At 35.9% G+C, this 25,931-nt stretch overlaps 1 protein-coding gene across 5 annotated transcripts in view; it reads right to left on the minus strand.

Moving 5' to 3' along the window:
• Positions 1-25,931, minus strand: part of Foxj3 (forkhead box J3) — a 111,480-nt gene that overhangs the window by 1,337 nt on the left and 84,212 nt on the right. For 4 of the 5 annotated variants that reach the window (XM_010633951.2, XM_033767346.1, XM_010633942.2 and 1 more), the window contains 7 exons: positions 25,603-25,704; positions 17,390-17,518; positions 12,681-12,855; positions 8,431-8,847; positions 5,014-5,115; positions 4,372-4,563; positions 1,634-1,741 (listed from right to left, as the gene is read on the minus strand). In XM_010633951.2, the coding sequence (XP_010632253.1) occupies positions 1,634-1,741; positions 4,372-4,563; positions 5,014-5,115; positions 8,431-8,847; positions 12,681-12,855; positions 17,390-17,518; positions 25,603-25,704 (1,225 nt within the window). The remainder of the gene's footprint in view (positions 1-1,633; positions 1,742-4,371; positions 4,564-5,013; positions 5,116-8,430; positions 8,848-12,680; positions 12,856-17,389; positions 17,519-25,602; positions 25,705-25,931) is intronic. The other variant, XM_010633963.1, reaches the window with a different exon arrangement.

Below are 25,931 nucleotides of genomic sequence, written 5' to 3' on the forward strand. Positions count from 1 at the left end.
TCAGATGAGGTCAGATTGAATTTTACCAACAACTTAATTTTTGGGCCACCAAGTAAATGAGCAAGTGAACACAGACAGTATCAACACACTGGACCTTGTATACCATGGAGGGACAGCCCACAACAGCTACTCACTCCAGTTCTTCTTGGCTTACTCTGGTCTGTTTGCTTTCCCAGGTTCAGTGCATGCTGCCGTTGTAGCTGCATCTTGACAGGCCCTCTTTTTTAAACCAATGTCATTATTTTTAAAGTAGAAGTTGATACTTACAGAATTCATTTTTTTAAATTAAAAGTTACGCATATCTTTTTAACTGCTGTGGAGTTTTTACTGGATTATTATCATTTGTTAGTAATCTAATTACAAAATTTCAAGCAGTCTCAATCTTACTTTTCTCATAAGTCCTACATTTTTAATGTACAATTTTATAAAACACTAAGGCTTTCAGCATATTACAGTATCAGCAGAGATGTTTATGTTTTTAATTTATTTAACAAAAACCTGTAAGTTCCTATGTTGTCAGGCACTAATTTACATGATTCCCACATAACCATCATTTAATCCACCTAACAACCCTGGAAGTTAGTGGTGTTCTTGGCCTTCCTTTTACAGACAAAGAAGTGGAGGTAGAAGGGTTAGGAAATCTGCCCAACTTCTCAGAACTCTTAAGTAGTGAACACCAGGGTTCAAACCCTGGCAATCTGGCTCCAGAGCCTGAACTACCACATCATCCCACCCACAAATTACTAGAATAGTGAGTGCTTACAACAGGTAACATTCCTTCATCAAAGGACATGTTGCTTGGTTCCAACTATTTCTTCACTACTGCCTGGTACACAATTATTTTAAGGTGTTAACACACACACACACACACACGCACACAGAACCCACACACACACGCATTCCAAGTACCTTTTACCTTTTCCTCAGATAGCCTAGGTTAAAAGGGTAGTGTGGTACATGAGAAAAATGACACACTCTGAATCTAGACATCAGGTCTTTCTTTATTGAGAGAGAGTCTCACTATGTAGTTCAGGTTGGCCCTGAACTCACTATGTAAATCAGCTGGCCTCAAACTTGAGGCAATCCTCCTGCCTCAGCCTCCTGAGTGCTGGGATTACAGGCATGTGTCACCACTCCTGGTTAGACGTCAGGTCTTGAGTTTTGAGTCATTCATCTAACTAGGTGACCTGGAAAAACTCTTTCCTTCTGAGATCCCATTTCCTTCTCTAGGTGTTTCTTATGCCTAATCCTCTGGCTAAATGTAGCTTAAAGTGTAACTTTTCTTGCATTCAAAAACACGGGAAAAAGTTTATGAACTAGTACTGGTAACTCCTAAAACTTACCTCCTCTGAAAGAAATCTCCCTGGAAACTATAGTTGGGGATCACTGGGATGAACGGAACAGAATTCACACAAGTTAATTAAATAGGCTGTTTAAGCCTGCTAAAGTCCTGTCAAAGTCAAATATTCTCAAAGATACTCTGCATTCCAGCTTCTCCAAAAAGAGTTCATTCCTTCCCAAAGTAGTCTCATTCATTGTCAGAACAGCTCAAGGTTTTCAATATCAAACATTGAATACTAAGCTCAAGACACACACACACACACACACACACACACACACACACACACACTACCTGCCATCGTTGTTCCTGGAGTGCTAAGTGCCTGTGGGATATGAGGATAACCAGGGGGCGGCATCACTGAAGGAGGGAGATTTTGCCTGGAGTCTATGTACAAATTTCCTAATCAGATTCAAAAGCAGAAAAAGAGGAAATATGTTACCATAAGTAAAATAAATCAAGCATTAAAATCTTTTTTTTTGCGGGGAGGACCAGGGATTGAACTCAGGTCCTTTTGCTTGCAAGGCAGGTAGCAGAACTACTGAGCTAAATCCCTGGCCCTCAAGCATTAAAATCTTTTTTTTTTTTAATTGAGTTTATTGGTACATTTTAGGTATACAGCACAATTACATTCATTATTGGGATCTTGTACCTTTACATGATAGGTCTTGGTTCTCATTTTTTCCCCTTGTCCCTGCCTTCCCTTCACCCCCTCCTCACCTCCCCATTTACAAACACTTTATTTCCATTTTTTCATTTTCTCATATTTTTTTTCTTTTCCCTTATTACCTTTCCCCTACCCTTCCCACTTTCCCTAGTAGAACTGTTGCCTAAATCTAAACTACAGGGGTAAAGGAAGGAGGGAGAAGGAAGGAAAAAAAATCACTCTTTTTAGATGCTAAATGCCTGCCAAAAGGTGGGACAGGCCTTTTGAACAGAGTACCAAGGCTGGGTGCTGAGTATACTGCTACTAATTCCTGTACTATCCTAACTCTGTAAGTTATATCCACTGCTGCTGTCACACACCTTATTACAATACGGTTCAAAAGTATTTTCATATCCATTACTTCATCTGACCCACCCCATTAAGCCCACAAGAGGGGCAAGGAGTTGTTATCCTTATTATACAGATGAAGCAACTGAAGCTCAGAATGGCTGACCTGACTTGCTCAAAGATTCATGAATTTGATAGGCTAGGACTAGAATCCAGATCTCCTAACTCAGTGGTAATGAACCTATGGTATGCATGCCATAGCAGGCTGTTTTTATCACTGAAAGCTTTAAAAAGTTCACCTTCACTGTCCTAACTCATGAGCTCTTTCTACTAATGCCTATTTCTCTACTGCTCTAATTTTTGTGCCCTAGAAGCAACCCAATTATGTGTGCCTTACTTAATTAACCAAGCAAAGAGCAGACACAGAGTAACAGTAAAGATCTGCATATGGCAAAGTGCTACACCAAGCAAAGGTGATTAAAATTGTGTTATTTATGGAGTGTGTAGATGGGAAAACATAGATCTTATTCAATGTGGTTCAGAAGGTTCTTAATGTACTTTCATTGACAGAAGCCATCAAGTATAATAGCTCCAAAATGTCAATTACATTGTATCATAATACAATTACAATGTCAATTACATTATAATGTCAATTACATTGCATCATAATGAACAACTCATGACACCTCCTCTCATAACCCATAGAAGGGCCATAAAGAGGAAGGGCCATCATTTGAAACACCTGGTTAAAACCATAAAACTGGTTCACATTGTAAGCAATCTCTAGAATTTTGGAAAGCTACTTCCCTAAGAGTTTTTATATTTCACACGAATATTTAAATTTGAATTCTAGGGACACTGAAGTGAAACAACAACAAAACAATCATTATCCAATAAAAAATAAAAAAGGGAAGAAAAATATTTTTTTTATTGTAAGGCACACTGACTTTCACTTCTCACAAATGTTCACCTATCACTGGAAAACTAGACCTGTGTCCAGGCTTAAGATGGATTCCAAGACATCCTAATCTGACCCTACATCTGTTCATGTAGCTGCGGAAACAGAGCCAGAGAGGAAGTGATACAGAACTAGAAACAGAATCCCAAACTTCTGATCCCAGTCACTGCCTCCCAAGGCAACATGCCTTTATAATATAGCTTAGAGTCAGAACTGAGTTCTTTGATTGACTATACTGGATGACTTAGGAGAAAAAGGAGAAAAGTTAATTAAGCTACAGCTCTAATATTCTTGGGAAGAGGGGTATCTTTCCCCAAGCGTAGATCAGATGCATGCCTAGTATACTTTCCAAAAACGACCCTGGCTAGGAAGGCCAAACCATTCTGAGTAATGGGGTCATCATTTACAACAGCAAGATACAGTTTTCTTCAGCCATCAAAATTTCCATTAGCCCATTTCACATTATGGTAATGATTTGCCTATGTAACAAAAAATGACATTTTAGAGCCCAGAATAAGGTCAACTTCCTACTCTGTCTTACAAAATCTTAGCTCTCTTTCTACACATCCTTAAGAGTTCAAATCACAACCAAAAGACAAAACTGATTTAAATTTTTTTTCATTTCTTTTTATTGGCTTTTCACATAAAATTGCCAAGACTTCTCATTTTTTCCATGTTCTCATTATAGAGCCCAATGAGAACTTGCCATTATATCTACTCAAGTGAACTTTAAACTTTAATTTTAACATTCTCAGATGATATAACACATTTTCACCAATTTATAACTTTAAATTTATATAACTTTATAACAGTGTTCTTATAAGTATCTTTAATGTATTTGTTGATAACAATGCAAAGTTAAAGATCACAAAGGAAAGTTGATTGAAGTAATAAATCATACAGATGACAACAGAAAGCCTTTTATCTCAATTTTTCTGAGACATATAAATTTGCTATCATTTATTTCTTTCAAATAAAAAAAATGGATCACTGTCAGCATTATCAACATACCAAATTGCATAAAATAATTAATGAATTTCATATAAATAAGAAAGAAAAACAAGACACCTAAGCCCATACCTGTTCCAATGTGTTGGGAAGGTTTTGTTGGATGCATGGCACCATGACAAACATTTTGCTGAACATTACTCTGCGAGTGGATAAGGCCAGTTTGTGTAAAGAACTGATTAAGGGAAGAACAGAGGTCAGCAAACTGAACCTGATCTAAAGACCAGTTCTTAAGATCTGCTTGTCTCATACTCTCCATCAGACCTGAGGAAAACATTTGAAATACAGTTAGTATAGTTCTGCAATTATTCTAAGAAAACATTTGAAATACAGTTAGTATAGTTCTGCAATTATTCTAAGAAAAATAGCAAGGTATGATTTTTTTTCCAGCCATCAAAATTTCCACTGGTCCATTTCATATTATGGTAATGTTTTCTCTATACAACAATAACAACAACAACAAAAATGGCATTTTAAGCCCAATACTTACAAATACGGCCAAATTTCTTTTAGAACTCTTGTCTGTGACCTTCTGCTACATCAACTGGCCAAAATATTTTATTATGAATTTTACAGTGTACTTTTTAAGCTACCAATTGTAGAAGAAACACCTTTGTATAGGGAAATGTTTGTTCTACTACAAAGAAACTTAGAATCTTTTAAATATAAAAGGATAGTATATTTAGTTACAGGTTCAAAAGAACCAACACCCACCTTGGAACTGGGAAAGATCTACATCTGACCAATTAACACTGCTGGCAATTCTACAGCTTTCTTTTAGCATATCAAGTGTGGCATACCAGTCATTTGAAACACCTGTAAGATAATATTGACAATATTTTAATTCTTAGATACTAAAAGTTTAAAGAACTTTTTAAGGGAAGACAATAAGCTGGCATTATTCCTTTCTCTGGCTGATCCCTGTCATCTTAGAAAGGAACTTGTACCCTTTACATCAGGTGTGGTGACAACCTGCTCTTTGAGACCAGCAGAATGGATGTTATTTCTCTACATTTCAGAAATAAAAGACCTGAACCCAGAAGTGGCATAGTTTAAAAAGGACCCCAAGATGAATCTAAGACTTCAACAGAGGTCAAGTCTGTAGCCTACAAATTGCAGTCTACAAGAGGTCTAGTCTGCAGCCTACAAAATACCACCTTATAATTTAAAACTTGGTATTGTTCTTTTCCTTTGTACAGTACAAATAAATGACTAGACAGGAAAATTCATACAAATTAGTATTTTCCTATTTAAAATTTCATTGTTCTTTTTTATTATGACTTTAAAAGGTATGCTCCTCCTTACTTACAAAGGAAACAACATGCAATTTGTTGCATTTAGGAGCAACACATAATAAAATACAATACATTGACTTAAGGGACGTAGATCAGATCTTATAGAAAGAGTGGATCCTTCTTACAAGGCAACTTAGGAGAAAGAAATGGCTTAATATAGTCCTTTTGACAAAGTAGTGAGAGGACTGAAAATTCTGTGGGAAATTCTGGTGAATCTTGGTCAGGACACTTCTAGACAGGAATAGTATCTCCTAATCTGATGGTATTAGAAGAATTTAAGACTCCACATTCTGTACATCAACCAAGTGGTCACCAGTCAGGGGCCATGAGGCAAGAATTACCTTCTGTGAGATGGTGCAGAATAGAGGAAAAAACTCATCCTTCCAGCGACCACTGCCAAGTTATCCTGCTAATGTTCGATCACTCTGGGATGGAAAACTAATAAAAAGGACTTTTTTTTTGCTACATCATAAGACAACTCTTGGTTAAGTCCACTAATGACTACTCAACTTACAAAGTTTTGCCAATTAGGATTTTTAAAAATTATGAGCCAGTGCCAGAAATAAGACTAATATCCCATATGAGTCATAAACATTCAAATCTATGAGGCTCAGATCCTCTAATCTGGGACAGCTTCATAGAGAAGGAAACCAAGTTCAAAGAAATTATATAATTTTAAAAAGTCAGATAATAAAACAGCCAACGCAGTACTGAGTCCAGATTTTTTTAGGTAAACACAACACAGTCAAAAAGCCAGGGTAACACAAAGGCTCACTGAAAGAAAATTATCCCAAGGAACTAGGGCACCCTTGCCAAACTAATTTTTTCCTTGGGGGTGGTAGGAGGAGGACACTTAATGCATGCTGTCTTGGTAAGCCATAACAAAGCAACCTCTGCAGAGTGAGGAGGTGTGGCAAACCGTACTCACTCAATAAACCTGCCCACTTAGTCTGCGGATTAGCCTTTCAGAATATCTAGCATTACAGGCTTCAAAGTCAGATGAGACTATAAAAGCCAGTTTGACCATTTATCAGTAGTGTGATCTTGAACAAACTGCTTGATTTCTCTGAGTTACATTTTTTTCCTATCTATAAAATGCAGTAATTTATGCTTGATTTGGGAGGACAATATGAGATAATATACCTAAATTGCCTAGCACATAATGGACCCTCAACTTTCATACTTTCTGTTTTAACAACCTGCTCAGTCCCATCTCACAAATGTGAAGTATAAAATTCACAGGGATAAATTATCATCACAGCTGTAGACGTAATGAAATGGTAGGCATGACCAGAGCACTATGGTTTTTCTACTGATACCCCACCGCTACTCAACAGCCTATCCCCCAAATCAGAGTAGTAATAGTCTTAAATTTCTGAAGAACATACTAGTGTTTAAAGGTAGACAATAGTAACTGACACAAAGAGTTTAAACTGTTGACTAAGTTTAAAGGTATACTGCTATGCATTTTTGTGTCATATTTCATTTAATTCTCCTCCAAAAACATATTAGTTTTTCGTTTTTTAAATAAAGACACCATTTCAGGAAAATTTAAGATTTATAGCAAAATCACGGTATTAAACCTCATACATCATCTAAGCTCATGACAATAGTCAAAGTGCCCAAAACAATAATTTTTTAATTTATGAATGAGATGCAACATTGCCTAGGATTTAGAAATCTTTCCTACAGGATTAAAAATCTCATGAGTGATATGGGTGATAAGTAGTCATCCAGGCAAGCTGAGAAAAGGACCTATACACTGCATAACTCTAAGGGGCCCCACTCAACTCACCCTGCAGTCCATATGCACAGTCAAAGACTGCCTGGCTTATGAGAAGTGCCAGAAACCATGATAATATATCTTGAGAGCAATATACATTTTTAAAAGCAGGATATAAAGAACATTTCTTCCTTTGCAATCTATTATTCTATTAGATACTTGGCAGGAAAAGCAGAAAAGAGGGGAAACATTCATGAATACTTAAATGAAAATATATTGGTCTAGACATTTCATATTTGTATTCTCAACATCACCTTCTTAACAATACTGCATTCTACTCTACTTTTAGAGATGAGAAAATAACAAGGCTACAAAAAGTAACTTGCCAGCTGGGTGTGGTGGCACACACCTGTAATCCCAGCACTTGGGAGGCTGAGGCAGGAGGATCACTGCAAGTTCGAGACCAGTCTGGGCTACACAGTTCCAGAGCAGTCTCAACTACATAGAGAGACCCTGTCTCAAAAAAAAAAAAAAAAGTAACTTGCCAAGAGCCATAATGAGGATTCAAATACAGGTTTTTCTGGCATAAACCTACTCTCTTTCTTTAAAAGCAGAAGGCATCACAAGCTTATACACAGAATGTGCATTCCATTCTTGTTAGTTTGTTTGTTTGGTTTTTTTGAGACAGGGTCTCGCTATGTAGTTGAGACCGACCTGGAACTCACTATGTAGCCCAGGCTGGTCTCGAATTCACAGTGATCCTTCTGCCTCAGCCTCCCGAGTGCTGGGATTACAGGCCTGCGCCACCACACCCGGCTCTGCATTCCATTCTTTCAAATGTTCACTGGAAGCAATGGCCATAAGGACAAAATGTTAAGAGCTAAAACCAAGACCTGCAAGGATTGTTGAGTTTGCCTATATTGCCACAATAAATTTAAGTCAAGAAAAACTCTAGATGAACCTATGGATTGAGTTACAACTATAGGTTTATAGAAAGAAAACAGAAGACAGGTGAAAAAAGTACTGCTAGTACATGTCACATCAGGCCCAAATAACAAAGGAAAAATTTTAGCTTACTCTTGGCCAAACATAAGCCAGGAGATGAAAACTTACCAGAATTACAGGATACCTGCTGTGGAGGTGGGGGTGCCTGGTGTGTCAACGTCTGATGCTGATGGTTCGGGTGGTGCTGTATGTGTTGATGTGGAGAGGGGTGCTGCGGGGGAGGTGACTGGAGCTGGCTGTGTTGCTGTGGGTGTGGGGCTGGGTGCTGAGGACGCTGTGGATGTGGTGGCAAACCATGTGGTCGGTGGGGTGCATGTGGGGATGGCTGTGTGTGCAACTGAGCATGGGACAGAGAGACTTGTGGGACCGAATTATTGCCTGTAGTATTGAGGCCACTACCATGACTGTTGGATAGGTTGCTTTGGTTGCTGTGTGGATGTGAGCTCACTGTACTGCCAGGAGAGTGCTGGTAGGAACATGAAGTATGGGACTGCTGGGAAGATTCAGAAGGGATGTTCATCAAACCTAAAAACAGGGAGTGCAAGATCACCAGTGGCCAAATTTTGGTATTATACAAAAACATTTGCAAAGATTATTTACAGAGCAGTGAATAGTCTATAGTGGAATACACACTTAACAAGACTATGTCCAACAATGTAAGTACTAAAGAAAAAGTATATAAAGGATTGAAGAAATTTTGCTCCTTGTATGCTTAGCAAGGAAGTAGGAGTCTGAAGATACAGAGAAGACTTCCTCGAAGTATATCCAAGTTGAGACTTGAAAGTTGAACAAATATTAGGAAAAAAGTGAAAAAGGTGTTTGGTTATACTCACAATGGTTTTGGGCAGATATTAAACCCAATATATATATCTTTTGGTACCAGAGATCAAACTCAGGACCTTACACTTGCCAGGCAGGTGCTGTGCCACAGAGCTAAATCCCTGGCCCAAGCCCAAATTTTTGACTAAAGATAAAACCCAGTTACTACTACTTTCTTGCCTCTGACCACTCCAAAAACTTTAAGCCCAACGTGGTTTGAATCCTTAAGACTAAGCAAAACAAAACAAAATGGCCATCTCCACTATTCTTCATTACTTTTACAAAACTTTTTTTTTGATGCAGTACTGGTGATTGTATCCACAGCCTCCACACTGAGTTATAACCTCAGCCTCATTTTGGTTTTTATTTTGAGACAAGGTCTCACTAAATCATTAAATTTCCCAGGCTGTGATTTAATTAGTTTCCTCCTGCCTCTGCCTCCCAGAGTTCTGGGATTATAGGCATGTGAAACCACACCTAGTTTATGGAACATTCTTGAAACACACAGAGTTTAGGGGTTAAAAGTGCATGCTTTATAGGACCACAAAGGGGATTAAAGCTTCCTACTGCCACTTACAATACTAACTTTGCAAAGTTAATTTCTCTGACCCACAACTGTCTCACTTGTAGATGAGAACGATGACAGTACTCTGTTCCATAGAGTTATGAAGACTAAACACCACAGGACAAGTGCAAGAAGAACTCAGTAAAGGTTAGCCGTTTAGTCCAGAAGTGCCTAATGTTAATACCTGGTTCTATATATATAACTAAACTATTTTTATAGCCCAAAGAAGGGTCCATACAATCTTTGTGGTATCAAACATGAAAAATTTTATTAAATCAAAGAAAAATTCCACAAGATAGTATCGAAGAATCAAACTTTTTAACCTAGATGAAATTGTCCTCGTATTTATCCTTAATAGTAAAATTGCACTTGAGCAAGATAACCTAACAAGTTTTAGAGATGGACGAGCTTTTAAGAGTACCTGAGTGGAGGTACAGCTCAGTGGAGAGTAATACCCTATCATGCATGAGACTGCACTGATCCCTAGTGCTACATCACAAAAAAAGGGGGAAAAAGTTCTTGCACTGGATTAGGAAAACTCATTTATAGAAAATGGGATTATTAGAGTAAGATAAAAGAAAGCAATAATTTCATTATCTATTTCCTGTAAAATTGTAACAGTGAGCCAGGCACCACAGTACACATCTTGGGTTGCCAAGGCAGAAGGATTACAAGCTCAGTGCCAGTCTGGACGACACAGAGAGACCCTATCTCAAAAACCAAACCAAACCAAAGCCCTAGCATTTTATGAGGGAAATGAAACCGATGGGTAGCCTACACCAACATTTTCAATCTGAAATTGAAATGCGGTGCTAAACTTTTTTTTTAATAAAATCAAACAAAGCAAAAAAATTTTCCAGAAGCTTAATACATAAAAAGGATAAAACTGCTGTTTTGAAATGAGGGAAGAAGCCTGCTGTATCTCATCAGTACATTCTTCCTTCTTCAACCTCTGAGACCCTTGCAAAAGCCAAGGACTCTGGAGGGGACAAATAGAAAACCAATGATCTAGTCAAGTGCTCTTTATTTTACAAATAAGGACACTGAGTCCCAGAGAGGCAAAGTTAAAGAACCTGAAGGAGAACCCAGAATTATTATCAATGTTCTTTTTATGTGTGATAAAATGTAATTAAAGGCTTCAGAAATTGTTACCACTGTTTTTTTAAAGCCAATAATTTCCGTTATGGTCACAAAGGTTGGGGCTGCTTACAAAAGTCTTTTTTTTTCCTTAGTTTGGCAGTGCTGGAGAGTCAACCCAGGGGTCCAGTCACACTAGGCACACTACCACTGAACTACATGCCTAGCCCCATTCTTTTTATCTATTCATGGATAAAAAGTTTATGAAAAAATCATATAAATAACTTCAAAACCAGAAAACCAGAAAAAGCCACTTCATGTACAACCTATCATTATTCAAATGTAAACTAGTACACAATGCTCACTTTCCTTAGCTGAAAGTGATAAGAATTAAAATATAAACAGTAAAATGATATGAATTTTTGTCTATTTTATTCACTGCTATGAAAAGACAAACTTAGACTGTGTGGGCTGAATGTGTGCTTCCCTCAAAATTCATGTTAGAACTTAACCCCAAAATGACAGATGGTAGTAAGAGGTGGGCCTTGCCAGGTATGGTAGTGCACACCTGTAATCCTAGCTACTCAGGAGGCTGAGGCATAAGGATTATAAGTTTGAAGCTAGCAGGGCAACTCAGCAAGATCCTTTTTCAAAGTAAAACAAAAAGAGCTGGGGATATAGCCGAGTACTAAAGTGCTTGCCCTAGAATGAAAGAAGCCCTGGATTTAATTCCTAAAAAAAAAGTGGTGGTAGTGGTGGGGTTGGCTTTAGGATGTGATTAACGATTAGTGCCCTTATAAAAGGGATCAAGGGAATTAGCTAGTTCTTTGCCCTTCCATCTCTACTGCTTTATAAAGATGCAGCATTCAGCAGCATTTGATAACATAGCTGAAGGTGCCATCTATGAGAACAGTCCCTCAACTAAACACTGTATGTGATACTGCCTGTATCTTGAATTTCCCATCCTCCAGAAATAAATTTCTGTTGTTTACAAATTACCCAGTCTCAGGTTATTTTGTAACAGCAATAGGCAAGGAATGAGACAAGGGGTATAAATAGTCAATCTGATAAACAATTAACTAGGAAATCCTTCAATGATAGAATTTCCAATAATTTCTGGCTCTTATTCTGTGAAAGAAAGGCAAGGATCCAATCTCATGTCTGACTAAAATTAAACTAGTAGCTAATGAAGGCTGGGGATTTGGCTTAGCGTTCCTCCACCTGCCTTGAAAGGGCAAGGGACCGAGTCCTGGGTAACCAAAAAAAAAAAAAAACCACCAAAAAACAACAACAAACCAGAAACTAGTAACTGAGACAAAAACACATTATACCAATAATCTAGTATTTGGCTGAGAATACTGCATTTCAACTAAAACCATCTGTAGGATTAAAATCTCATTTATGTAGTTGTGTAAAATAACCAGAGCTTACCACTAGCCAAGATGTGCACTTATATGTGCCATATACAAAATCACAAACTTGGTGCTACGATATCTCAATGGCTATCTCTTTGCTAATACAAACCATAGCAAAAAAAGCAGGACCATCTATTCTTATAGAGAAACATTCACCACTCACTTTACCTGCCAAATATCACTAATCAATCATGACATTCTTTCTCACGTGGCACAGCAGTAGCAGAATTCCTCAACACAGTGCTCCTGGAATGCTAGTAACATGTAAAGTAGGCATGCAAGAGGAAATGTGAATCCACCATTCCTGTGCTACAATATATACATATACAGAGCATAGCAAATCCATAAAGCACATAATTATCCAATTTTGATCAGGATAGCAATCTTCTAAAATTAAGGAAGTATAATAGCTCCTGTGTAAAAATTATTAAGTAAATATTTTCAATAAAAATTTGTTTCAAAAAAGATTTTTAAAAACTTACCTTGTTGACTAAGTGACTGCTCAAAAACTGACTTATAAAGGCTCCGAAATGAGGCACTAAGATCTTCAAAATTATATTCTGAGAATAGTAGTTGTTTGTCTCGTTCTGGAAGGTTGTACTGTGGCTGCTGTTGGGGAGTTAATGATTGAGAGACTGGTTCTGGATGGTTTGTCACCTAACAAAAGAAAATACAAGTAATTCAGTAGCTCTGTATCACAACTGGTTTGTTACATGATGTATGTAACTGAAATCATGTAAGTGCCAACACTGGAATCCCAAAAACCCTATCTTTGAGTACCTGCTATTTGGGTACATCTTTATAAATACAGAAAGCAAACTTATTAACATGGATCCTGAGGAATCATAGAAATGTAATCTAACACCTGTATATACTAAAGAGGGAAAAGAGTTCAAAGAAGCTACATGACTCACCCAAAATTCATACAAATAAGTATAGACTGGAATCATCCCACTTTCTACAGAAAAATTCATCTTGGTTTCTAGAGAAACAGTTTCACCTCAAACTCCAATAATAATATGAAGCTACTAACATTTCTTTCATTTATTTATTTTTTGAATTAATTTATTTATTTGTTTTTTTTGGGGGGACAGGGTCTCTCTCACTGTGTAGTTGAGAATGACCTGGAACTCACTATGTAGCCCAAGCTGGTCTCCAACTCACCGAGATCCTCCTGCCTCAGCCTCCCAAATGCTGGCTGGGATTACAGGCGTGCACTACCAAGCCCAGCTGACTTTTGCTGTTTCTAACAGCAATCTGCTTTGTTTAGTTCAAAAGTAACAGACACTGGAGGCAATGACTATGAAGTGGGACATCTGGCCTCATCCCTAACCTTGAACACCCCTTTCCTGTGCACTAAAATGGATAGCTAGACAAATCTTGAAGTAAACTCCCTAACTACAAGGAATTGTTATATCTGGGTTAAAGTTAACTGTCTGGTTACTGTAATTTGTACATGGGTAATGTGAACTGAGGAAATGAAATGTAACCACCTGAATGAGATCATAGTTGTAAAACCTATATAAGGGAAACTGCAACCCAATAGGAGGTCAATCACTGGCATTGCCTTTTTGAATGTGATCGACCCTGTGCTGGCAAAACAAACTTTTTATTTTATTTCCATTCAGCTCGTCTCTATGTGCATGTCACTTGCCAATTCTTTCCACAACAATTTAATCTTTACATAAGCTTAAATACTGTGAGTGCTGTGAGCAAATACATGACATTGTCCAAAGCAGCAAGGAGCTTTTAAATACGCCTAATTCTAGAGGAATTTTTAAAAATCATGAATAATGAGAAGGATAGGGAAGGGGGAATAAGGGAAAAGGAAAAAAATATGAGAAAATGTAAAAATGGAATTAAAGTGTTTAAAGGAGGGGAGGGGAGGGAAGAGTGAAGGGAGGGTGAGGCCAAGGGGAAAAAGTGAGAACCAAGACCTGGCATGTAAAGGTACAAGACCCAGTAATGAATGTAACTGTACTGTCTACCTACAATGTACCAATAAATTAAATTTAAAAATAATAATAATAATAAAAATTAAAATCATGAATAAAATTGAAGGAAAATGAAAAGCGAAGAGTTAAAAAACAAAGGATGAACTGAGTGTAGAGCTCTTCCCTGGCATGCACAAAGCCCTGGATTTGATCCCTAGATCATCCTACCCCTAAATAAAACAAACAGTAACAACAAAACATCTAAAGAAGATCATGAGGAAAAAAGAAGAGTTCAGGGCCTTGGGTTAAGAAGGGGAAAGCAAACACCATCAACAGCTTAAAAAAAAAAAGAATTATGTAAGAGGCAATACAACCAGAAATAAAATTAGTAAAAGACGATCAACTGTATTTCTTAAAATATTATATCAAAAAGTGGTAAACTACAGCTTAGTATTTTGAAAATTAAAGCCTGAAAAATTAAGGTCTGAACATTCACTGAAAATTTACATAGCTTTCAAAATGATATTCATAAGGAATCTGTAATAACATGGAAAAATATTAATTTTATGGCTTCCTCTGGCCCTCTGTGGACCTCACATGTCACCACACAGACTAGGTAGGTAGGGCTTCATGGCAAGAGGGTGTAAACCTTAGTGGAAAGCCTTGTGGTTAAACTGGAATATGAGATGACAAGTGGTCTTCTAAAGAACAAAGTCTCATCTGTCCTATTTTGTGTAAGGCACCCACCCATGCAGCAGTTTTTATACACCTTTCTCATCTGTCTTTTTGGTTCAGTGAGGCATGGAACTTTTTATGCCTTGCACTCAGAAAGTGAATAGCTCGTCACACTAATGCTTAACTGCAGTATGGAATCTGTTCCTCCACTACAGAGTGATTCACTACTTGCATAGTTTATCATTTGTGGTTTGGTATTGTGTATGATCCAGGAAACTGACAACATGTTAATCTGGCTTATTCTGTACTTGCGTATCACTTATTTAGACTTACACATTTATACGCTTACAAGTCTTACACAGACATTAAATTTAGTCTACATAAGTAAACTGTCTTATTCCATGTGGACTCACTGTCTTTGCAGGCTCAATCTATAGGACACATGACAAATCAGCAGCAGCTACTGCACTCTTGACTAAGGACTACTTGACACCTTGTTGTTAAATGAAAATAGCAATTTACAGTGTCTAGCTCTCAAATGGGAAGTATAACCCACTTACACTGACTGGCACAACAGGCACAGCAGTTCCTACTTAGTTCTATAAATGCTTCTTTAACTTTGCCTTGTGATACTGGACTCACTGTCCTATGATTTCTATTGGCCTCAAAATTTTTTCACTTAAATTATTTTTTAAAACAACTTAAAATCTTTAATTTTTGCTGTTTGCTTCAATGCTCCAATAATTCTTTTTGTATCTTGACTTCATCATTACTGAATATTTAATTCACCTCTTGAGCAACTAAATATAGTAGATCCTCTGCATTCATGGGTTTCACATCCATGGATTTAACCAACCACAAACAAAATATTCAGGGGGGGAAATCCTGCATCTGTACTGAACAGATACCAACTTTTCCCCCTTATCATTATTCAATAATAAACAATATAGCATAACAACTATCCCATCATATCTACGCTGTCTTACATATAAGTAATCTAGAGATGACTTAAAGTATATGAAGGATAAGAGTAGGTTATATACAAATACTATGCCATTTTGTATAAAAAGACTTGAGTATCCTTTAATTTCCTTATTTATTAGAGGTCCTAAAACCAATCCTCCACTGAAGGATGACTGTAATTTTCAGGAAGGACACACGAAAACAAGGGCAGAACACTTCTGCATATCAAAGAAAAATTTTCACTGTGCCTTCATCTATGAATGAAAATTTGCCTAGGTTTAATATTTGCTATTCTAAACCTAGTCCTTTCATCTTTTCACATTTAGCATTACTAAAGAGAAGCCTGATTGTGCTTTTTTATATTTAACATTTCTTCTGCCAGATATTTATAAGGGAGATTATTTAAGAAATTTTAAAATTTGCTGTAGCTGAATGTCTAAATATAAGTTTATTTCCCATTAATTTTTCCTAGGATTCAATAACCTCATTAACCTGTTTCTTCTGAAATCTGCATCTCTATCAATTTTTCTCATTTCTTCTGAAGAGATATTTATTAATTCTCAATTCTCCATATTTATTGTGTCCTTTTACACAATTTTAATTGATTCCTCTGTATTCTGAGAGAATAATTTTTTTCCAGAGCACTAATACGTTTTGCTGAATCGATTTTCTTCTTTCCTACATTCAATGTGAACTTTAATTCTGCTGTCTTAATTTTTGTTTCCCTTGTTATTTTCTTATCACATGTAGCTCCCTTTGTATTTTTGTCCTGTGAGTTGTTTTGGGGTTTGTTTTTGTTAGCTTGTTTGATTTTCCTCCCTAATTTACTCATCCTGGAACAGGAAGTGATCTGATGAGATCAAACTTACAATGATGAACAAGTGTGTGTTGTTGGGCTCTGTTCTCTGCCAGTGGTTAAGAACAGTAACCAGATGGCTTGAAAATAAATTATCGGATAACTCAAGTGTTGTGCCCTTGTAATAGGTAACAAGTCATATAAAGACAAGAACATTTACACAGGTCATTTTTTGGCATGGCTATGAATCTCTTTCTCAGATCTATAGCTAGAAGGCAAATTAGTACACACACCTTCTAAAGCCTTTTTCCCAAGACAGAGTATCATTAATTATGTCTGCACTAGAATTAAGCCCATTTTTCCTACTATAATTGAATTTACATAGATGCAGAATAAAGTACAACAAAATATGTAACACAAAAATGTAATTTATACTAATGTAAAATACAAATATCAAATTAAAATACTATCAAGGTAGGAAAAAGAAAAAAATATGAGAAAATGGAAATAAAGTGTTTGTAAATGGGGAGGGGAGAAGAGGGTGAAGGGGGGGCACGGACAAGGGGGAAAAAATGAGAACCAAGACCTATCATGTAAAGGTACACAATCCCAATAATGAACATAATTGTACTGTATACCTTAAGGTACCAATAAACTCAATAAAAGGGGAAAAAATACTATCAAGGTAGAAGTTTGTTACTAAAAAATTGATTAGTGAGAAATACATTACCTTCATTTTAAAATTTAGATTTCAATTATGTTTGCTTTAGTTTTAAGCAGTAAATGAATAACCAACAAAAAAGCTAACTTCACTAAGACTTACCGGTGTGTAACTATGCACACTTCCAACACTGTTCAAATTAACAGATGCCAAACTCTGGTCTGAGAGACTGTTGTTAAGGCTACTGCGTGGGCTGTCACTACCATCCTGATCGGTATTGTACAATGTTACCTAGAATGAAAAAGAAGTAAAAACTAAATATGTACTTCCTACAATAACAAATACTGTAAAAACAACCCTACAAAAACAAAGCTGAGTATATAGGAAAACATCAGTGGTCCTTCCTTCAGCATTTATCCCTATTCTATGTCCTCACTGCCTACTCCATGTTCAACATGATATAATTTTCTCAGTACTCTCAAACTAAAGGAAATGCCTACGTGGAAATATATAAATTCAATTTATTGGATACAGTTAATATTTAGAGACTACAGATTTTTACTGCTAAATATAATGCATTTATTTAAGTTTTAAGGAAAACTACTACTCTATCAAGATCTTAGGTATCACAAGTATATAATAAAAAATAGATTTAAGTAATAGGCATTGGTGTTGTATCTGTATATGAGAATGTAACTATCCAATGCAAAAAGCCATACATACTTGATCTAATTTTTAGAAATAATAGGCTAAATATACACATTAGATGTGAAGGGCTATTATGTCAAACTGTTAACCATGGTTAACTGGCAGAGACTGGGGACTTCTATAGACTTACTTATACCCTTTTCAGGGTGTTTTTTTTTTCTTTTTTTTACAGTGGTTTAATTTGTCTATAATAAGCATTACAAATTTTAATTAGAAACCAAAAAGGTATTTTTAAAACAGAAAACTAACCTTAATTATCTTTCATGGTCTGTTCTGAATTATCTTTCATGGTTCTGTTCAGATACTGTTACTAACTTTCCAATGTTCATACTTTTGTAAGAAGAAATTAACCACTTAATGGATTACCCCAAGCATTATTCGGGTAGCATGTTTGTTTATGTGCTGACTATGCTGAGTGTCAAGCATATCAACCAGCTGAGTCTTACACTGAATAAATTTGATAAAACTGTCATTTTTATTATTTTCTGTTGGATCGGGGATTTAGCTCAATGGTGTCGCTGCCTGCCTCACAAGTGCAAAGACTCAAATTAGATCCCCAATACAAAAAATATATATTTTTAAAAATATATATAAATAACAATATATATATTTTGTTACATTGTCTTACAAAAATTAACAAAAAGATGCAATTTTTGGTCATCCTGTATTTAAATAATTGCTAGTAAGTGGTTAATATTTTTGACTTGGTGGTTTAATGTGTAGCAAATTATTAGACTATTAACCTCAAGTTCCCAATATTCACAAACAACATAATACTCTGTTCAGCGTACAGTTAACAAATATTTGCTGGATTTATTAACCAACTGACCATCATTCTATGTTAAAAACAGGATAGTGATCAATGCTTACTAACATCCGCCAGATGAGGCTAAAAACACAGAAAATCAGGCACATATGTCTCATACTTAGGGCAAAACTAAGCTGATGTGCTAGAAACAGTTGTTTAGGAAATATGTAAGGGAAAAAGTATGAGAAAAAAAACAAGGAATAAAGAAAACTCTGGCAAAGATTTTTTCTGGTAAATATCTCCCGTGTAAGTTTCATAATGATCAGTAGTATAGGTCAGTGATGGTAAACCTTTTAGGGATTTCAGTGATGATAAACAGTCTGCTTCAGCATGCATGCTGTAATTTTGCCAACACTGGTTTTAGGCCCCCTAGGAATAATTTTTTAAACTATAAATTAATATCAACTAATTATAAGCATTCCTGGGTCACTTTCTTGGCCATTCATTCTCTCCTGTCCATGCTCACTTACCTACCACTAAAGCTGGAAATACTCTCCAACACTTAGATAATTCCTCTAAATTTTCTTTAGAGGGAGAATATACATTTTTACTGATGAGTAAAATGCACAAATTATGTTTTTTTATTGCAAAACAGGCATACTCAGGGGTATGGCTAGTGATTACTATACAACCCAGACTAAAGTAAATAAATAACTGAAACAACTCTTAAAATTTAATCTCAGACCCCTTTTCACAGTTTTAAGAATTAAAGCACCCAAGAGCTTTTGTTCTTCTTGAGACATCCATCAATAACTTAGCATGTTAGAAATTAAAAACTCAAAATATCTTTTATTAGTTCTTTTAAAAATAACAATTACAAACTCAATTATATGTTAATACAAAATTATTTTCCCCATAAAACAAATAAAACAGGAAGAGTAGTATTAGTTTTACATTTTTGTAAACCTCAGGGTTTGGCTTAATATAAAACAGGTTCTCAGAGCTGCTTCCACATAAAATCTGTTGCATGTATTGTTTAAGTGGCAGTCAGAAATGAAAGTTGGTAAACGGAGAAATGTTTCAACAGACTTTTCAGAAAACTGTGGGTAGTCGTCTTTGATAATGGGTCAAAACACAACAAATCGCAATTAAAAAAAATTAGTTGTAATGTGCAATCTGAACCATAGTAGTAGTTTTATACTTTGTTCCATTAAAATCTACTGTTCTACTTTGCACTTTAAATGGATTGTTTATCCATGCATAATTTTATAACAGCACACATTTGTCATTTAGAAAACAATGATTTACTAAGTCACACAAATCTTCTAAATGTCGATGTATTTCATCATATAACATCAAAAAATTTACTTGTTAACATTACCCCTAACTCATGAGAGATATCTTTCTAAAGACTGGGAAGATATGAGACTCACGGTAGTGGATATAAATTTCCTGAAATTGTATTTTTTTGCTTAACAGCTCAAATTTTACCACAGGAAAAAGATACTGTCAATGGTTTTCCTTAAAGTGACAGGCTCACTTGTTTAATTTTCAAGAAAACATCTGCCCAATTTCCAAATTAAATAATCATTGTCAGCTGTTCTTTCACATAAAAACAGTGATCCATAAACACAGTAGCTAGTTCAACTTTCAACTCAATCATACAAATGCTTTTCTTTCAAGTAACCACTGCAATTTTGGGCGTAGAAATCACTCTCTTTATGTCCTCCCACAAAATACTAAAAAGACAGGTACTCAAAGGTCACAATTAATTAAACTATTTTTCCTGCTTTACCTAAGTAAAACTTTTTAAAATTAGGATACGTAGCAGTGAAGAATATGATGACTATGATTACAGTTAGATGGTGCTGCCTTGATCGGTGCTAAGATGGTTGCAGGTTGACAACACTGCCCTTGCCACATCAGTGAAAACGCAAATATAAAGGAAAAGACAATGCATGTTATAGCCAGGTGTGGTGGCACATGCCTGTAACCCCAGTGCTAGGGAAGCTGAGGCAGGAGGACTGCTGTGAGTTCGAGACCAGCCTGGGCTACATACTGAGTTCCAGGGCAGACTGAACTACATAGTGAGACCTGTCTCAAAACCCACCCCCCAAAAAATAAATAAATAATGAATGTTATTATGAAAAGTTCTAACTCATAAGACTCTCTACAAAGGTTTCAACTGCCCAGGTGTCCACATACTGGCCGTGCTTTCACACTGCTGACTCACTAAACACCAGCACTCCAGAACCCCTGCTTGTGTACTTCTCAGCTATTATTCAAAGGTAGGTGTTATCCACCCCATCTCCTGTCCTAGGTGATCTCTATATGGACTTCTATCATTGTTGTTTTATTTTTCTATTTCTGAGCTAATTATAAATGGAATCACCCAATATATGGTTTGTTTTCTAAATAAATATCGGCTCTTAATATTCATCATTTTCTTTCCATTTTTAGAAATATTTATTCTTTTGTCTCACTGAGAACTTTACTGCTTTATCATTTATATTTAGGTCTCAGACCAATCATTTACTGAAAGACTTAATTCTGTTCAATGAGTTTATTCTTCTGCCACTATTGCACCATACTTCAATTACATTCTTACTCTTAATATTTGAAAGCACAAATCCTCTTTTTCATTCTCTCTTCCCCCAAGAAACATCTTAATGTGATAAACAATCTTTATCACTTCAAATCTGCAAATCAATGTGGGAAAAGCTGACTTCTTTATACTACTCTTCTATAAGAAAATGTTATCTAATTATATCTTTTTTGTTTTACCTTAGTAATTTTTCATAGTTTTCAGTATAGACTTTATTTTACATTAAATTAAAAGAAATATATACATACACATACACACACACATACACACACACACACATTTTTTTTTTTGAGACAGGGTTTTGCTAAGTATCACCCAGGCAGGGCTCAAATTTGAGATCCTCCTGCCTCAGCTTCCTAAAGTGCTGGGATCACAGGCATGTGCCACCATGTCCAGTTGGCTATTTTATGTTTTTGAATGCTAACACAAATGCTATCTTTTAAACTTTATTTTCTGCCTGTGGCTAGTATAACCAAAACTACAACTGATTAACACTGATTTTCTATCAAGAGACCTTGTTAAACTGATTTTATATAAACTTTGAAAAGCTCTAAAGCTTTACCAGTATAATCTTTTGAGTTTTCTATATAAACATCCATATCAATGAATAATGACTGTAGGATCTGAGTTTCTTATATTATCCATGTATCTATACAACATGTTCAATGTGTTTTTTAGCTTCTCTATAAAATAGTTGTAACTGTTATGCTTTTTTTTTTTTTTTTTGGTACCAGAGATCGAACTCAGGTCCTTGAGCTTGCAAAGCAGGCAGCAGAACCACTGAGCTAAATCCCCAGCCCCTGTAACTGTTATTCTTTACTATACTCATTCTATCACCCATGTGCTTCTGGGTCAGTACTGACTGCTTCTTTTCTCCACATTTGTGAGATTTTTTTTTGTTATGCCTGGTAAATTTTAACTACTACCAAACACAATTTTTACTTTGTACATACCTTATTTCATATTCTATAAATGTTCCTGAGTTTCTCATTTGTTGATTATGCTATTTTATAAGTATTTTCTAATTCACCGACTTCACTTATTTTTTTTACATTCTTTGTTCTTTAGGATTATTTTGCTCTTGATGCTTAAATTGTTACTGCTGGGCGTGGTGGAGCATGCCTGTAATCCCAGCACTCAGGAGGCTGAGGCAGGAGGATCGCTGTGAGTCCTCAGCCAGCATGGACTACATAGTGAATTCCAGGTCAGTCTCAACTACATAGTGAGACCCTGTCCCAAAAAACCCCAAATAAAAAAAAAAAAATTGTTACTATTCATCCTTTGTTTAGTCTGGCTATATATATAATTAAGGCTATGACTTTAACTAGATCTCATAGGCCTTGATGTGTCAATATTTGTGTTTTTCATCAAGGTATGTTCTATTTTCTATTGTGTTTCTTTAATCTATGATTCAGAACTATAATACTTGTACATTTTGGAGGAATTTTCTGATAGTCTTTTGTTATTACTTCTACCTTAATTCCAGCACAATGGATAACGAACTGTGCAATGTCAGTCTTCTGGAATCTGTTGAGACTTCCTTTAGGGTCAAACATATATCAATATATGGTTAATTTTATAACTGTTCAATGTATACAGTGGGGCTGGGAATGCAGCTCAGAGGTAGAGTGCTTGGCTAGCATATGCAAGATCCGAGTTCAATCTTCAGTATCTCAAAAGACAAAAAAAAAGTATATTCTGCAAATATCAGATGCAAATACTACATATAAGTCAATTGGGTCAAGTTTCCTTTTGTGGTTCTAATTTTCTTTATCTTTAAGGAAGTTTTTGCTTGTTGTCTTGAAGTTGGCCTGCTTGTTCTATGAGTTTACAGAAATGTTTAATTCTACCACTGTGATACAGGATTTGTCCATTTCTCTTTCAACCATGTCATCTTTTGAGACTATGAAATTAGATATATAAATTTAGCATTATATTTTTCTATTACTTTTCATAAAGCATCTATTTTAGTAATGTGTTTTCTTTTTCATTTAAGATCTCTTACAAAAAAAAGATCTCTTAGAAGCAACAGTTTTTTTCAATGTCTTTTAAAGAGTATTTTATGTACTTACATTTAAGTCCTAATGTAATTAGATTCAAATACTATTTGCTTTATCTTCATCTCCTCTTTGTTATTTTTCTTTTCCCTTCTTGCTCACTTTTGAATTGGCCAAAGATTTATTAATTTTCCTTACCACATGTATATTCTTTTACTATTTTTTTTTTAAGAAACCAGGAGCAGTGGTTCAAGAGGGGTGGAACTTTATCAAAACTTTATGAAAAATTTTAGAAACTCTGGATGTTATCTTCCTCCAAACAGCATTTGGTTTTCTTCTTGCTAGAAGAGTATTTGTATACTACTGTAAAAGCAGTCAAAGCTCATCAATTTTGGTTTGCTCATACAGAATGAAATCTTTCTCAGGTAACAACTTGAAAACCTAGACTACTTTGCCAGGACTCCTTGAAGACTTGAACTACAATTTTTATCTCTCTTGTTTTGTAAGACTGCTGAACTCTGGCTATTGAAAGATCTATTCTGTCTGTTACCGAGGCAAAACACGGAGTCAGCAAATATCTAAAGTAGTTTACAAAAAACAATTCCTTTCTGAGATTCCTCAGGGTCTTGGCTCAAGGTCCATTTATCTTACAGTCCCAAACTCCAGTGCTGGTCTCTCTAGCTCAGACTGCTCTAGGCTCCGCTGTCTAATCTGTACGCCATACACTAAGAACTGGTAAATGTCTCAAAGAAAAATTTGTAAAGTTTATCTCAATTTGTTTACCTTTCTCAGGGGTCTTGGCCACTGACATCCTAATTTTCTCCCTTTTTTTTAAATCGTGTATGTGGGTGTTATAGAGATATGCAGAAAGATTTGCCTTATGATAGCTATCCCATTATATGTAAAAGAAGTTAGAAAACTCTAGCTCTTTTAACACCATGTTATTTGGTCAGAAAATCCTAGCACTACTTTGTCTTAATTGCTTCCTAACAACCATAACTATTTATGTTTAGTTCCTCAGCTTCTCTTATACTGCAAAGAGCAGTATTAGTGATTTCTGGTTCCAATCCATGTACTTCACCAGAATTTGTTATGTCTAGCTGGTCATCCATCATTAAAGATAATTTCTGGGAGTACAGAATTCTACCCCTATTCAAAGGACAGAGAAACTAATTTGACAGGACTGCATTGGAATCCTAGGATTACCATCACCCACCAACAAAGAAAGATAAACAGCCCCTCTCCCTAAGTGACTATGTGATAGACAGTTCCACAGATGGCCTTGTGGAAAAAAATCATTACTCTATATACCTTATCTGCCAGTTCCTTTTTCTAAACTGGATATGATTGTCACTAAGCAAAAGGAGCCTTTGAGTACTACATTAATGCAATAATATATTTAAGTATGAGGGGCCAAGGTATAGCTCAGTGGCACCTTGCCTGCCTCACAAACACATGGTCGTGAGTTCCATCCCTGGTACGTGTGTGTGTGTGTGTGTGCGTGTGTGTGTGCACGCGCGCACGCACTTGTAATGTGTGCATAAGAATAAAAGATTAAAAACAATGAAATAGTGCTAGTGAGAGCCGGTAAAGAAAAGAGGGTAAAGGCTAAAGAGAGAACATGAGAACAAGATTGAAAGAGCATGAGCAGGAAGATAAGAGATGAATAGCTTTAGAGGGGTCAAGTACAGGAGAAAACAGATGCACAAAACTGAATTTATGAAACTCTCAGACGTTTTTTAGAGTTCTGAGATATGAGATTAAGAAATAACTCTGTAACGAAGAAATACTTGAATCCCTCTAGGTATCTAATCACTGAGCACAAAGTTTTGACTTGTACCATAAGACGTGCTTAACTACCAAATACCGCTTCTGGATATGTTCACAGACTGAAAAAAACATAAAAACAGGTTAACTGTTATGCTAATGAACTCTATTAGACTGCCCAAATTATTTGTTTTTAATAGATTATTCTGGCTCTCTGAAATCTGACAATCTTTTTTCAACCATATATTAAGCAAAGTTCTGAAACAAATTGATTCAACAAAACACTAGCTCAGAAATTCTAGCAATGGGAATAGTCAGAATCAAGATTTTAAATTAATAGTTTCCCAGTAAGCACCTTCTAATTCTCCTGAGAAACATTTTCTAATTTGTACGTACCTCAAAACTGTATAGATTTGACTTAAGCTGTCATGAACAGAGTAAACAGATTTATATCATCTTGAAGCTTGACCATACAGAACTCTGTCACTATAAATGCAAATTAAATATATTACTTAAGGACATTTTAAAAATGTTCAAAAAATGGAATTACTTTGTTAGTCACAGTGTTGATTGCCAGAGTTGGAGAGGCACTTGCCGAAATAATACACTCCATTCCCAAAGAATCTGAATCTATGCTATATGGAGTTGAGGCCTAAAATACAAGAACAAAATAAATAATTATTAACTCATATATCCAACAATTTTAAAACAGTTTCAAGGGATTTCATCAAATTCTCTGACATTTAGTTTTGTGCATTGTTTCTGAAAATACATAGCTACTGGAGCCAGGGACTCAGCTCAGTGATGCTACCGCCTGCCTCGAAAGAACAAGGACCGGAGTTCAATCCCCAGTACAAAAAAAAAAAAAAGAAAAAAAAA

The sequence above is a fragment of the Fukomys damarensis genome, unplaced genomic scaffold (genome assembly GCF_012274545.1).
Source record: "Fukomys damarensis isolate Sample0158 unplaced genomic scaffold, DMR_v1.0_HiC HiC_scaffold_23, whole genome shotgun sequence".
NCBI lineage: Eukaryota > Metazoa > Chordata > Mammalia > Rodentia > Bathyergidae > Fukomys > Fukomys damarensis.